The sequence below is a fragment of the Carcharhinus amblyrhynchos genome, chromosome 6 (assembly GCF_965287045.1).
Source record: "Carcharhinus amblyrhynchos chromosome 6, sCarAmb.v2.hapA, whole genome shotgun sequence".
Taxonomy (NCBI): domain Eukaryota; kingdom Metazoa; phylum Chordata; class Chondrichthyes; order Carcharhiniformes; family Carcharhinidae; genus Carcharhinus; species Carcharhinus amblyrhynchos.
This window is the reverse complement of record NC_137329.1, coordinates 99,207,991-99,224,682: the sequence shown is the minus strand read 5'-3', so window position 1 is coordinate 99,224,682 and position 16,692 is coordinate 99,207,991. Positions and strand designations below refer to the sequence as shown.

Sequence of the window (16,692 nt, the reverse complement as noted above, 5' to 3'; positions counted from 1 at the left end):
CTTGATTAATGAGGGGATCAGGGGTTATGGGGAAGAGGTAGGAGAAAGGGGGTGAGAAAAATATCAGCCATGATTGGCCTATTTCTGCTCATATGTCTTATGATTTTATGGTCTTACAAAGTGATGGGGGATGGGGTGGTGTAAGGGATTTTGCAAGATACACTTCAGTTGAACAATTGTAGAGAGATTTGGCTAAATTGAGACTTTGAGTTAAGAAATGGAAAATAATATTCAATTTCAACAAGATACTTAAGCAGAATAAAGCTAGTAACTATAGGCTCAGTAAGTGGTGTTAATTTTCGGGATATATTGCGGGAGAAAGATCCACAGTCCGTAGTCTATCTGTGGATAGATTTTTAAGTCATCCATGCAAGTGCAGACAGGATCTTGGGTTGTAAAGCATGAGGAAAGAACATTAATCGCAAGACATGGTCCTTATCCAGATTATCTAGACTTTACAGATGCGCCATAGAAAGCATTCTTTCCAGTTGTACCACAGCTTGGTATGGCTCCTGCTCTGCCCAAGACCGCAAGAAACTACAAAGGGTTGTGAATAAAGCCCAGTCTATCACGCAAACCAGCCTCTCATCCATTGACACAGCCACAGTTCCCACTGCCTCAGAAAAGCAGCCAGCATAATTAAGGACCCCAAGCACCCCAGACACACTCTCTTCCACCTTCTTCCAAAGGGAAAAAGATACTAAAGTCTGAAGGCATATATCAACTGACTCAAGAACAGCCTTTTCCCTGTTGCCGTCAGACTTTTGAATGGACTTATCTCGCATTAACTTGATCTTTGTCTGTGCCTTTGTTGTGACTGTAACATGACATGCTGCACTCTCTTCTTTCCTTCTCTATGTACAGTATGCTTTGTCTGTATAGCATGCAAAAAACAATACTTTTCACTATACACTAATACATGCAACAATAATAAACCAAATCAAGTTAAAAAATCCTGCCGGAGCAGCATTCTGTTCCCTTCTGGAGTAGTGTATGTTTTATTGTTTGCCATATTGCAGGGAAAACATCATAACACAGAGTAAGGGCCAAAGTGGAATTATGGAAGATAAAGGTTCTGTTTGAGGTATCCAAGATTGTTAAGGAACATGTTCAGCCAGTAAGGGAGATGAGAAACGGCTAAAAGTTTGATCCAATCATTGTTCTCAAAGTAGGTGGGGGAGAGATAAAGGAAAGAAAATGTAAAGTTCTAAGTTTCAGTTTCTGGAACCTAAACATCTATGAGCATGATTGCCTAAGAGGGACCTGGATAGGAGATAGGCATGGGGCTGGAGTTGGAGGAAGAGAATATTAAGGAACAAGAGATTGTTGGCTGAGGTTATGGAAGAGCTGTGATTGAGAGATGGCCCTTTGATGAAACTTAGAATTTAGGTAAATGGTTCAATGAACAAATTAACTAGTGTAGATCAAAGTGAATGTGTTTGGTAGCGACTGCCTTGGAGGATGACAAATTTACTGATGTTACGTTAGACAGCTATTTCACAAGAATATCAATTGAGTGAAATGGGCATTGAACCATGTATCCTTTTTTAAAATTCTGTGACCAATGAGATACATTGAAATTGTCTTTCCTGGCCTTGTATTTTCCTGTGGATCTAAAGATGACCAACCGATTTTGTGTGGGAGGAAGTGAGGCATAATACATCAGGATTTCATGATTGACAAAGCAACGGACCATGAATTAGCTTTCCAATTACATCTGCTGTAACTTGCACAGGAAAAACAGTGTAAGCTCATAGTTTGCAAGGTACAGTAATTAAACAGCAAAAACGCTCTGTTCAAAACATCTTGCTAATTTCCACTCCAGCCTCAACCTAGTGTGCATTTTCACCTAGAGCCGCAAGGATGCACCAGAGTTTACCATTTCCAAATGTCAAATCACAGGAAACTGACAGTATTCCATCTGGATAAAAGTGGTACACTGCATATGCTGGAAATCTGAAAGAAAAATGAAAAATGCTGGAAAATCTCAGCAGGTCTGGCAACATCTGTGGTGAGAAAAACAGAGTTAACATTACAGACTGTATGACTCGAGTCATATGGGTGTGAAACATTGAGAGAAATTCTCTGACCTTGCCTGCCACAGGAATCAGAACGGAGGGACAGAAAATTCTGCAGATGATTTAAAGGTCTGTTCACCTCGAGTGGGAATTTCCAATCTTGAGGTGCGCACGGCTGGAAAGTCCCACCCATTAACTCCGTTTCTCTCTCCACAGATGATACCAGACCTGCTGAACTTATCCAGCATTTTCTGTTTTTATGTCAGTATTTCATCCATCCCTCTTTTAAATCAGGTTTCTCTGCATTTTAACTTCCGCATTATAAAGAAGAAAGGAAAGTACAGCACAGGAACAGGCCCTTCTGCCCACCAAGCCTATGCCAATATATGATGCCTTTCTAAATTAAAGATCTTTTGCCTTTACGCAGTTGATATCCCTCTATTCCCTGTCTATTCATATATCTCAGTAAGAAGTCTCACAACACCAGGTTAAAGCCCAACAGATTTATTTGGTAGCAAACACCACTAGCTTTTGGAGCTTTGCCCTGAAAATCCAACAGGCTTATCTGGTAACAAACGCCACTAGCTTTTGGGGCAAAGCCACTAGCTTTTGGGGCAAAGCCCCGAAAGCTAGTGGCGTTTGCTACCAAATAAAACTTGTTGGACTTTAACCTGGTGTTGTGAGACTTCTTACTGTGTTTACCCCAGTCCAGTGCCAGCATCTCCACATCATATTTATGTATCTGTCAAAATAACTCTTAAACATTGCTAATGTATCTGTTTCTATTGCATAAAACTACAAAACATTGTAAACATAGCCCAATCCATCACGTAAACCAGCCTCCCTTCCATTGACTCCATCGACATTTCCCACTAACTGGTAAAAACAGCCAGCATAATCAATAATCCTACACACGCCAGACATTCTCTCTTCCACCTTCTTCCATTGGGAAAAAGATACATGAGTCTGAGAACATGTACCAACCGACTCAAAAACAACTTCTTTCCTGCTGCCCTCAGATTTTGAATGGACCTACCTTCTATTAAGTTGATCTTTCTCTATACCCTAGCTATGACTGTAATACTACATTCTGCACTCTCTTCTTTCCTTCTCCCCTATGTCCTGTCTGAACAATGCGCTTTGTCTGTATACCTGCAAGAACAATACTTTCCACTGTACATCAATACATGTGACAATTAATCAAATCAAATCACCTGCAAAAAAAAATTCCTGTGGCAGTGCATTCCAGACACTTACTGTATAAAAAAAAAACTTGCCCCTTACATCTCCGTTAAACTTGTCCTTTTTTTACCTTAAGTATATGTCCTCTAGGAATTGACATTTCTACCCTGGGTAGAAGTTCTTCATTACCTGGTCCCATGACACATTCCCTGCTTCCCATCCTGTATCCCAAACTATTGGTGAGCAAAGCAATACTACAGAATTGCCAGGTATATAAAAGTATTTTACAGAGAAGCTGCATGTGACTTAGCATGGAAGTTTTGACATTATGTTGACTTATATTTATGAATGGACTTGGACTTTGACACTTTAGTGACATTTAGAATGAAAAAACTTTCTTCCTATAGGATTATTTCATTACCACGTAACAACTCAAAAACATTGAGTGACTGTGATGAAAAGTGAAATTCAATAGGGTTAGAGATGTGTGTAGTTGACAAAAGTGATCCATAAGCAACAGAACGCTGTAGCCTCATTTGAGTTGGTGCTAGTTGAAGTATATGTCATCTGATAGATTTGAAAATATGTTTCAGTTAAAAACTAGCTCAGCCTGCCATTTTTTTCTTTAATACAGACAGGGAATGGGGGATTACGGGGGAGATCGTTTGTGTAGCGCTTCTTAAATACAGAATATGTTGGTTTACAGGGAGAAGACAGCACTAACCACCACTACCTGCACAACCTATTTGGATTTCTTCAGTAATGTCAATGAGAAAGTCTGTGTGGCAGTGCAGGCAGTGGTCCACAGACCAGTCTAACCTGGGAAATTGACATAAGTCTGCGTAGTGACATTTCAAATGGCACCACGTGAACATATCATTCCACCAGTGTGTTATGTGATCTGCGGCAGTCATTGGGTGTACTTGAAATTTTCGAGTGATGAACACTCCAAAGGTGTGCCGGTTAGGTGGATTGGCCATGCTGAATTGCCCCTTAGTGTCGCAAGATGGGTAGGTTAGGGTGATTAGAGGGGTAAATACTTGGGGTTACGGGAAACAGATCTGGGTGGCATTGCCCCTTAGTGTCAGGAGGATTACATAGGGTTATAAAGATAGGACCTAGGTGGGATTGTTGTCAGTGCAGACTTGATGGGCTGAATGGCCTCCTTCTAGGGATTCTGTTCTATGAACTCAATCAAACAAGCAAAGCTTCAACTTCACGTTACTGCCTCCTTGCAATTCTATTAAACTTTTTTTTGAGGAGAAGATATTGGCTTTCCTCTATGACCATTCAAAATGGGATCCCATTTATATAAAGCTTGTATGTTATATAAAGTAAAAATGTTCTGCTTCCCAGTGTCCAATAAATGTGGAGTTGTTGTAGCTAATGTGGCTGCTATCGTAATAATTGCTGGAGAAGATTCGGGTATTTGCCTCAGCTGAAATTATAACTTCTATAAATGCTAAGCTAAACTAAATTTGAAAAATCAGTGGTGCCTGAACTAGCAAAATTTAGGCCGATATGCTGACAACTAAACAATTCACGTTGTTTTGCGAGAGAGTTCACGAAGGGTAAATTAACTTCCTCTGTGTACATTTCTTGACTGAATTCTATTTTTCTGGTGGTGCTACGGAGATATTTGGGCGGCACGGTAGACAGTGGTTAGCACTGCTGCTTCACAGCTCCAGGGACCTGGGTTCGATTCCCGGCTTGGGTTACTGTCTGTGTGGAGTTTGCACATTCTCCTCGTGTCTGCGTGGGTTTCCTCCGGGTACTCCAGCTTCCTCCCACAGTCCTAGGATGTGCTGGTTAGGTTGATTGGCCATGCTAAAATTGCCCCTTAGTGTCCTGATATGCGTAGGTTAGAGGGATTAGTGGGTAAAATATGTACTGATTTGGGAGTAGGGCCTGGGTGGGATTGTGGTTGGTGCGGACCCGATGGGCCAAATGGCCTCTTTCTGTACTGCAGGGTTCTATGATTCTATGATTGGACTTTGAGATAAATTGAAAAATATGATAATTTGCATTCAATGAATAACATATTAAATAATTATTATTCGTCAGGGAGCAGAAGGGGGAGACGCTTGTTTCCTGGAGGTCTAGTGAGAGAATTGTTTGCTCCTTTGGCAGTCCAGTGCCAATTATACAAGAACAATCTTTCACCATCTTAAGCCATCCAAAGAGCTTCACAGTCAATGAAGTGTTTTGAAATGTTAATGCTGCTGTTAGTAAGATTACATCAGTTGCATACGCAGTGAGTTTGTGCAAACATTCATGACAAGGTGGCCAAGTAATCTGTTTCTGGTGATGTTGTTTGAAGGATAAATTTTGGCCTGGACATGGGCAAACTCCCTGCCCCACCCCTTCTACAAAATAATACCATGGAATCTTTTACATACACTAGGATGACAGATGGAACATTAGCTAAATTTCTAATGTGAAACGTAGCATCTCTGACAGGGCAGCGCTCCCTCTGGGCTGAACTGGAGCATCAGTTTTGTCAGACAAATGGTAGGAATTGGAGGGAAATTGTTAAAATCCTTAAGTCTTATGCCAGGTATGCATTACTCTTCCCCTTGTGTATAGTGAGTGGGCTGTTGTCCCTCAAACATGTAAATGTTGACATTGAATCCTGCGCTCCTTAAATATGCACATCTAGGCTCTGGAAAACTTAACTGATTTCTTGGGACTGTAATATAAGTGAGTGGATCAAGTGATGGTCAGAAAATGAACCTGTCCTGCGTGAGAAATTTAGCAGTTCCACTTATGAGGATTTTCTTTTGAGCAACTTGGGAAGAAATCTTATCAATAACGTAGGTCAAAGAAGAGAAAAAATAAATTGGATTTTCAAGAGATGAAGCCAAATTTTGCACCAGCACAGCAGCAAATGTTTGGCTGAGAAAAAAATGTTGTTATAGGGGACAGAGTTAAAATTTTCTTTCACAGTGCAGTGTCACGACCGCTATTTTGATTGTTACCCTTCTTCACTGCCCATCTGTATTCCAGATTCCCGCTGCATTCTCCTTCCTGTGGTTCTACACCATCTCCACATGCATCTGCAAGAACAGAAGGATCTAATCATGTGTGCACTCATCCTGAGCACAATGTTTTGTCTGATCAAGAAAGACAGCACTGTGAGTATTTGAGAGAGACTGAGTCAGTTTACGGATTTGCGTTTTAAAAGAAACAACTCTCACTTTGAAAAGGCATTTATCAGTTTTTATTTAACTAAGTTACAGTGCTTTCATTTTTCCAATTGTTGCCAGTCTTCACCACTGTTTTCGGTATTTGAGGCCTTTTTCTCTTCGGCACATGCAGGCAGATGTAACCTGTTGCAGTTTCGTCCAGGTAAACATTGGGAAAACTAAAGTCACCATCATTGACTCCCGCCACAAACCTTTGTCAACCTATTGATTATGTGGCTTTGCCCAGCCACTGTCTCTGTCTGAACCAATCTTATGGCATCATAGGAAGCCATTCGGCCCCTTGAGTCCATGCAGGCTGTCTGCAGTGTAATCCAGTTAGTCCCATCCCTTGCTCTATCTCTTTAGTTCTGCCAATTTCATCCCCTTAAGCACCTATCCAATTTCCTTGAATGAGACATTTTTTTGGCCTGATACTTGCTTTACCCTGTCCCAGAAATCTCTTGCACATGTGACTTTGAGATAATTAGTTCACTTCATCTCAGCCTGTTGCCAAAACACATGCTGTATTGACTCTGAAGTTGGCTTGGTTCCTCTCCAATTCACTATCATACATCAGTGCATGTTGGGTCATACGCGTATCTACTTTAATTTGCCATGTACACATGATACTCCGTCATTGCTTTACTTGCCCATTGGATAATCCTTTTTCATCTTACTTTGTCAATAATTTTAGATAAATTAACAAATACCTTAGCCAAGAATCTGTCTAGAATTCTGGGATCAATTGGCTTTTGAAGCAATCATATTAGCTTTGTCTAAACCCAGTTCAGTGGACACAGATTAATATCCCTCTGCGACAATTAGTTAAATTGTAATCAATGATTTCTTTATCCTCTCTATTGACTTAACCAGTTACCAACCAATGAATCTGCACCAAATTCTCCCAAGACTATTAAGTGCAATTGTAATTAATTAACCGTATTCACTTGCCCATGTGAGTTCATCAATATTTCCCCCTCATGTTTATCTTCATATCTGTTATCTCCAGCTCCCTGACCAACCTTAATGCCATTATTGCCTTCAAATTATAAATGTAAAAAACTCCCACTCAATTTATGTAAATAATCCGTTGCTATTTCTGATTTGCAATCGAACTCTTTGATTGATCTGTGTCATCTGGGTTGACACAAATTCTTTCAAAAATAAATTGAGATCTGATTAAATAGCTTGTGTTTGTAACAAATTGACCCATGAATTAACTTTACAAATAACCCTTTTCAATGGTGACTCTACTCTCCTTTTCCTTCATTCGTTGTCATCTGCAAACCTTTTCCCACCATGACTGTTTCCTTTCACATATCTTTCATTGTGTATCCACTATTTATCCCTGTATCCCCCTCCCCATCTGCTGGTAAAATAATGCATAACTACAATAACTGAAACAATAGTAAAATCATATTAATAAGATTCAGAATAGTTCCTAACACTCCTAAGTATGTTAGTGGCGACATTGTAATATCTTGTGGTTGAAATGATGTTGAAGATAAGATTTATTGTCTTCAGCTTATTGCTGTTTGGGTCTCTGGGAGCCTTGTTTACGGTATATAACAGATGAATAATTCAATAAATTTACTGTCCTACATAATTATCTTGTCCATACCTGAACCTGATCAAAAAATTATTTTTGTGTGGAATTTTTGGGCAAGATTGTGGGAAAATACTGTGGCCTAAAAATCCGTAGTTGCTTTGAGAGAAACCATTACAATTCATTGAACGGCTCCAAATTAAGACAGGACTTTAACACGTCAGAATATCTAGGCAAGTTTCGGGGATAATCTTTTGAAATTGTAGCCTCTGCCAACTCCTCTTTTTGTTTAAGGTTATAGGCAGACTTGAAATTCAGAAGTTGAGGCTTCCTTCAACTTAGCATTTTAGACAAATGGGGCACAGTGGCACAGTAGGTAGCACTGCCGCCTCACAATGTCAGGGACCTGGGTTCAGTTTCGGTTCACTGTCTTTGGAGTTTTCACTTTCTCCCCATGTTTGTGAGAGTTTTCTCCAGTTGCTCTGATTTCCCCCCCATAGTCCAAAGATGTGTGGGTTAGGCTGATTGTCCATGTGAAATTGACCTTAGTGTCAGGGGAATTAGTAAGATAAGTATGTGGCGTTATGGGGATAGGGCCTGGGTGGGATGTCGTCGGTACAGACTCGATGGGCTGAATGGTCTCTTTCTGTACTTAAGGATTCTGTGAAACCATCCAGCCTACTAGAAGATATCAAGCACGCTTGCAATTCTAAGTTGGAGTCAAGACCCTGACCTCCAAAAATTTGGCCATGATTTTTTTCTAAAGGAGGAAACTGTGTGATCACCAACATTCTTTTTTCCCTAGTTGTGGCCCCAGGACCACATGGAGTTTGCCCAGATAGACCCCTTGGTGTAGCAAAGATAGATATGTTTCTAACCACCTCCATGCCCCAGGGCCAACAATCAAAATCCTAAACAGATACAGCTAAATACTAAATGCTCAAGATACCCTTCCTGTGGATCCTTGGGGCCTCGATGTTTAAATAAAAAGAAAGAAAAGACTGTTACAATTGGCCTGTCAAGTCAAATTTATTAAATGAGAGGATATAGTAAACCACGAGCACCCTGGAACAATTCAGTGATGTTTATGATTGGTAATACAGTGTGGGGATTTCTCATGTAAGATTTGAACCTCTTGTCTAACAAGGATAGAAATTTGTCTGGAACATTAAAAGATATTTTTGAAATGGAAGGTTCCAGTTCACAAATAAGCCGCCACTTGAAACCATATTTACGATTACTGATCATTGGAGAACAAAACCAGACCACTTTAAATCAATTGTGTGCATCCCTCTACATCAATTTCTAGTCTATTACTGTACAAGTATCTGAGAAATAAAAGATAAAGCCCCAAATGATCGTAGGCTGACTGGAGGCGATTTAACCTGAGGACCACCACACCTCAGGCGAGGAGCAAGGTTGAGAAGGTGGGGCCATCATGAATAACTTCAGTCAGTATGGGAATTGAACCCACACCGTTGGCATTGCTCTGTACCACAAACCAGCTGTCCAGCCAACTGAGCTAACTGACTCTGCATTGAAGAAATACAAGGATGTGGGAATACCATTTGTCACTGTTAGTGTGAGAGTTTTTGCTATCAACAATGAATATTATACTGGAGAGAATATTAGACGATGATAACAATGACTGCTGATTGCTAATCATGCTATTGCTGCCCATACATACTCCTCTTATTAGCTTCAGACAAATGTGGGCAATCACTGGATACTAATGAAATAGAATAGGGCCTTTAATTCAACGTATTATTTCCTCCTTGCAAAAATGATTTGTGTGTAATCCTGCTTTCAAAAACAAGTGAAGCATTTATTGAAGGGAAACACATTAAATAAAGCACATCTTGTGCAACAATATCGTAAAAACTGTTTTTAAGACAACACAATGCAGTTGGGATTTTGCAGCCAGGTCCACTGGAGCTCTTCATCATTCAGCAAGCATTGAATTTAATAGCTTATTACAGAGGCAAGGCCAGCTTGCATCAGCCAACATTTTGAAATGTAAAGTTGGCAAAACCTTATTTATTTTAAAGACTCGCCCCTTCCAAATGGCCTGCCTATATCTGTGCTGTGAATACTCTGAATTTATTTGACAAATATTGTAATTTATTTTATTGCCATTCAGGAAGCAACTGTTTCAGAAGAGGTGGACATGCTTGTGGACAGTTTGTTAGGTGTGCTGCTGAGAACCATCTTGGAAATCAGCAACAGGCCCCAGCCCTCTGGACCCACAATTCGTCTGCAGTTTCAAGACGTGACTGTAAGTATGCTGCTGTACATAAATTTCTCTGCTGATGCATTGTAATGACTTCAATCAGGCTATTGGGGTTGGTCTACTGGAGTATGAACTCCTTGATTAAGATCCAATTGATGGACCAATCAGGGAGTCTTTGTCTTGTACTTAACCGGGGAGTGTCAGTTCCTCTGACACCTCTGGAGATAGACTGCTAGCACTCTGTGTACTGCTGTTAGAGTTTGTAAATAAAGGGATTTTGGTGAAGGGATTTCAGCCTTTGAAGGCTTATTACATGCACACAACTTGTGATGTTTTAAAAACACTTCTCTAGGTATTTACAGAGTCACGGAGCTTTACAGCATGGAAACAGGCCCTTTGGCCCAAATTGTCCATGCAACCCTTTTTTTTAAACCCATAAGCTAATCCCAATTGCCTGCATTTGGCCCATATCCCTCTATACACATCTTAGCCTTGTAAATATCTAAATGCTTTTTAAAAGACAAAATTGTACCCGCCTCTACTACTACCTCTGGCTGCTTGTTCCAGACACTCACCATCCTCTGTGTGAAAGAATTGCCCCTCTGGACACTTTTGTATCTCTCCCCCCTCACCTTAAACCTATGCCCTCTAGTTTTAGACTCCCCTACCCTTGAAAAAAGATATTGACTATCCAGCTGATCTGTGCCCCTCATTATTTTATAGACCTCTATAAGATCACCCCTATTAGGTATTATAACAATGATAATACCTAAAGCCTGTCCATTTGTACAATTGCCTAGTTTACACACTTGTCCCAGACATTTCTTATGAGGATAGGTTTGAAAGGCTGGGCTTGTTTCCACTAGAGTTTAGAAGACAGAGGGGTGTCTTGATTTTGCACGTTTGTATGAAATATTGTACAACTATAATTTTGCTTGTGGTCTGATAAGTCATGTGTGTACAATATGACATGTATATCATAAGTATACAAGGACGTGCTTGTATCATTGTCATATTCAATATTAAATTGAAAGCATTTACTGTAACATTTTTCTTTCCACAAAATTAATACTTAGTTAATAGTAAGATGTTTGTACCACTACTGTATATAAAATAATGTTTTGTGGGGGGTGGAGGGGGCGGCATGGTGGCACAATGGTTAGCACTGCTGCCTCATAGCGCCCAGGACCCAGGTTCAATTCTGGCCTTGGTCATTGTCTGTGTGGACTTTGCACATTCTCCCCGTGTCTGCGTGGATTTCCCCTGGATGCTATCGTTTCCTCCCACGGTGCAAAGGAATGTGTGCTAGGTTGATTGGCCATGCTAAATTGACCCTAGTGTCAGGGAGATTAGCAGGGTAAATGTATGGGCTACAGGAATAGTGCCTAGAGGGGATTGTGGTCAGTACAGACTTGATGGGCCAAATGGCCTCTTCCTATACTGTAGGGAATCTTTGAAGTAAATAAGATCCTGAACAGTATTGACAAGGTGTACATTGAGAGGATGTTTCCTCATGTGGGTGAGTCTAGGACTACGGGCAAAGTTCTAAAATTGTGCACAGTTAAAACACTGTCCAAGAAGACGGTGGAAATGGGCTCACCAAATGTTTTCAAAGCAGAGAATTCCAGGTTATTGGAGGAATGAGGGATGTGGAACTCAACATAAACAAGTCAGCCATGATATTATTCAATGGTGGAGCAGGCACCATACGTGGCCTACTTCTATTCCTATTTCACATGTTTGTATGAAATATTTTTCTCGCTATAATTTTGCTCATGGTCTGACAAATCACATGTATACAAGGACATGCTTGTATCATTTTCATGTTCAATATTAAATTGAAAACATTTGCATTTTAGTCACCTTCTGCATAGTTAATACTTTAGCAAGATGGCTGTACCACTACTGTATATAAAGTAATTTTTTTTGTGGGTGGGGATGGGTGATCGGAGGGAATATCCACTGAGGGAAGACATTGGGATGGGGTGGAGAGGGGGTTGGGGGGAGGGGATGCCCTGGGGAAAGTGGTGGCATTGAAATTGTAAAGGGGGCCCTTGAGGGAAGTGCTCCCCATCTTCTCACCCAAGACCTGATTAGAATAACCACCTGAGAACATAAGAACATAATAAGAAATAGGAGCAGGAGTAGGCCATCTAGCCCTTCGAGCCTGCCCCGCCATTCAATAAGATCATGGCTGATCTGTCGTGGCTCAGTTCCACATTCCCGCCCTCTCCCCATAACCCTTAATCCCCTCTCTTATCAAAAACCCATCAACCCGCGTCTTAAAAATATTTAGCGAGGCAGCCTCCACCACTTCAACGGGCAGAGAATTCCAGAGATTCACCACCCTTTGTGTGAAGAAGTTCTTCCTCAACTCCGTTCTAAACCGCCCCCCCTTTATCTTGAGGCTGTGCCCCCTAGTCCTACTGTCCTTTCTGAGCGGGAAGAGTTTCCCCACCTCTATCCTATCCATCCCATTCATCATCTTATATGTCTCAATGAGATCTCCCCTCATTCTTCTAAACTCTAACAAGTACAAGCCTAGTTTATTCAGCCTCTCCTCATAGTTCAACCCCCTCAACTCTGGCATCAGCCGAGTAAACCTCCTTTGCACTCCCTCCAAGGCCAAATTATCCTTGTGTAAGTACGGCGACCAAAACTGCACTCAGTACTCCAGCTGCGGCCTCACCAATGCCCTATACAGCCGCAGCAAGACCTCCCTACTTTTATATTCAATCCCCCTCGCTATGAAGGCCAGCATCCCATTTGCCTTCCTGACCACCTGCTGCACCTGCAGGCTGGGTTTTTGCGACTCATGCATAAGGACCCCGAGGTCCCTCTGCACCGTCGCCTGCTGCAGTTTTTCGCCACGTAAGTAATAAACCTTCCTACCATTATTCCTACCAAAGTGGACCACCTTGCACTTGCCAACATTAAATTCCATTTGCCAGTTCCTGGCCCATTCACCCAGCCTATCTAGATCCTTCTGTAGACTCTCCACTCCCTCCGCACAATTTGCCGTTCCACCAATCTTGGTGTCATCAGCAAATTTCAACACCATACACTCAGTTCCCTCCTCCAGATCATCTATATAAATGGTAAATAGCTGAGGCCCCAGCACCGACCCCGGGGCACCCCACTAGTCACCAACCGCCAATCCGAATAGCACCCATTGACCCCCACTCTCTGCCTCCTGTTTGACAACCAATCCTCTATCCACGCTAACACCCTACCCCCAACTCCATGTCCCCTGACCTTCTGCAATAACCTCTTGTGAGGTACCTTGTCAAACGCCTTCTGAAAATCAAGAAAGACCACACCCACCGGCTCTCCTTTATCCACCGCCCTAGACACATCCTCATAGAACTCCAGTAAATTTGTCAGACACGACTTCCCTTTAATGAAACCGTGCTGCGTCTGCTCTATCAAGCAATTCCCCTCAAGATGCCTCGCTATTTCCTCCTTGATGACGGATTCTAACATTTTACCTACAACAGACATTAAACTAACCGGCCTATAATTCCCTGCCTTTTGCCTGGCACCCTTCTTAAACAACGGCGTAACACTAGCCGTTTTCCAATCTTCCGGCACTTCCCTGGAATCCAGCGACGTCTGGAAAATAACCACCAAGGCATCCACTATCACCTCCGCCATTTCTTTCAGAACCCTCGGATGCATTCCATCCGGTCCTGGGGACTTGTCCACAATCAGCCCCTCCAGTCTGTCGAGCACCGCCTCTCTAGTAACAGTAATGTCATTCAGACCCTCCAGTCCTACCACCTTTCCATCTCTAACACCCGGCAAATTATTCAGGCTCCCCACTGCCCTAAAACTCCTCCAGCCTGTCCCAAAACCAGGTGCAAAGTAGCCCATAAATGGACATTGCTAAAATTGCAGACAGGTCGGAGAGGTCAGCGGGAAGATCACTCAGAATGTCACCCCCTCCACTGCCTGCAAATCCACATCAAAATTCTGCCTGTGGAATTTGGGATTGCTGGCATCCAGATTTAGACCATGTAATCTTATAAAATGACTAAAATCCTCTAACGTTACAAATTCATTTCTGACACTGGGCAATTGTGTTTTCATTTTGTTTCATTTGTCATCGTTGAGATAATTGAGATACATTTGGAGTCTGCTTTAATGAAATAAATAGGTATGCTTGTGCACATCCACTGAACCTTGAAGTTTACAGAAGGTTATTTCTGAAAATATATTCTCTTCAAAAGTTCTGCAGTGATAAATTTTGGATAGAATACTTCACACAATGAAAACAGCCTTTCTGTATTTTGTATTCTCCTGGTGAACTAGTTTGCTTTGAACTAGGAGAGTGAGAGTTCTAGCCTCACTTAAACACACACTCTAGCTGACATGACAGTGTGGCATGGTAGCACAGTGGTTAGCACTGCTTCCTCACAGTGCCAGGGACCCGGGTTTGATTCCAACGTTGGGTGACTGTCTGTGTGGAGTTTGTACATTCTCTCTGTATCTGCATGGGTTTCCTCTGGGTGCTCCAGATTCCTCCCACAGTCCAAAGATGTGCGGGTTAAGTGGACTGGTCATGCTAATTTGCCCCTTACTGTCCCAAGGTGTGTACGTTAGGAGAATTAGTCAGGTGAATACTTGGGGTTGCGGGGATAGGACCTGAGTCAGATGCTCTGTCAGAAAGTTGGTGCAGACTCAATGGGCTGAATAGCCACCTTCTGCATTGTTGGAACTCCATGCTTCCTCTGAGTGCAGTGGTGAAGGTGTGCTTTATTGTTAATAGTGCTATCCTTCAAAAGAGGGAGATGTCAAATCGATGACTAACTGCTTGTTCAGGTGGCTGCTAAAAATCTTATTGTGTTCTTTAAATAAGAACAAGAAGTACTTTCGGAAAGCACTTTTTCTTCAAACATTGCCACTAAAAACAGGACAAATATTGTCTCATAGAACATAGAACATAGAACATTACAGCGCAGAACAGGCCCTTCGGCCCACGATGTTGCGCCGACCAGTTACAAAAACAATGACCCACTAGCCTATACCAATCCCTTTTCGTCCATAAACCTATCCAGAGATCTCTTAAACGCCCCCAAACTAGACGCATTTACAACTGCAGCAGGCAGGGCATTCCAATCCCTCACCACCCGCTGGGTAAAGAACCTACCCCTGACATCCGTCCTGTAGCTACCCCCCCTTAATTTAAAGCCATGCCCCCTCGTGCTAGCTTTCTCCATCCGAGGAAAAAGGCTATCACTATCCACCCTATCTAAACCTCTAATCATCTTATATGTTTCAATAAGATCCCCTCTTAGCCGCCTTCTTTCCAACGAAAACAACCCTAAATCCCTCAGTCTCTCCTCATAGGACCTCCCCACCATACCAGGCAACATCCTAGTAAACCTCCTCTGCACCCTCTCCAACGCCTCCACATCCTTCTTGTAATGCGGGGACCAGAACTGCACACAGTACTCCAAGTGCGGCCGCACTAGAGTAGTGTACAGTTGCAACATTACACTGCGACTCCTAAATTCAATCCCCCTACCAATAAACGCCAAGACACCGTACGCCTTCTTAACAACCTTATCCACTTGATTCCCAACTTTCAGGGATCTATGTACACACACACCTAGATCCCTCTGTTCATCCACACTATTCAAAGTCCTCCCGTTAGCCCTATACTCGACACATCTGTTGCTCCTACCAAAGTGAATTACCTCACACTTCTCCGCATTAAATTCCATCCGCCACCTCTCGGCCCAGCTCTGCAACCTATCTAAGTCTCCCTGCAGACTATGACACCCTTCCTCACAATCTACCACACCTCCAATTTTGGTGTCATCAGCAAATTTACTAATCCACCCAACTATACCCTCATCCAGATCATTAATAAAAATTACAAACAACAGTGGCCCCAAAACAGATCCCTGAGGCACACCACTCGTAACTGTACTCCATGATGAATATTTACCATCCACCACCACCCTCTGTCTCCTATCTGATAGCCAATTCCTGATCCAACTTCCTAGATTACCCACAATCCCATACATCTGCATTTTCTGCAGAAGCCTACCATGGTGAACCTTATCGAACGCCTTACTAAAATCCATGTATACCACGTCAACTGCCTTGCCCCTATCCACCTCTTTGGTCACCTTCTCAAAAAACTCAATAAGGTTAGTAAGGCACGACCTACCCGCTACAAAACCATGCTGACTATTTCTAATCAATTCATTACACTCCAAATAACTATAAATCCTATCCCTAATAATTTTTTCTAAAACCTTGCCCACAACAGAAGTAAGACTCACCGGTCTATAATTCCCGGCAAAGTCTCTGTTCCCCTTCTTAAACAATGGGACAACATTCGCTGTCCTCCAATCCTCCGGGACTACACCAGAGACCAATGACGACCTGAAGATCTGAGCCAGAGGCTCTGCAATCACCTCTCTAGCCTCCCAGAGAATCCTAGGGTAGATCCCATCCGGACCAGGGGACTTATCTATTTTCAGCCCCTCAAGAATTTCCAGCACATTGCCATTAGTGAGA

At 42.2% G+C, this 16,692-nt stretch overlaps 1 protein-coding gene across 5 annotated transcripts in view; it reads left to right on the top strand.

Annotated features, from left to right (window-relative positions):
- LOC145344156 (dedicator of cytokinesis protein 4-like) overlaps positions 1–16,692 on the top strand; it is a 410,020-nt gene that overhangs the window by 243,097 nt on the left and 150,231 nt on the right. For all 5 annotated transcript variants that reach the window (XM_080191055.1, XM_080191054.1, XM_080191053.1 and 2 more), the window contains exons 24-25: positions 6,207–6,334; positions 10,072–10,206. In XM_080191055.1, coding sequence (XP_080047181.1) covers positions 6,207–6,334; positions 10,072–10,206 — 263 coding nt within the window. The remainder of the gene's footprint in view (positions 1–6,206; positions 6,335–10,071; positions 10,207–16,692) is intronic.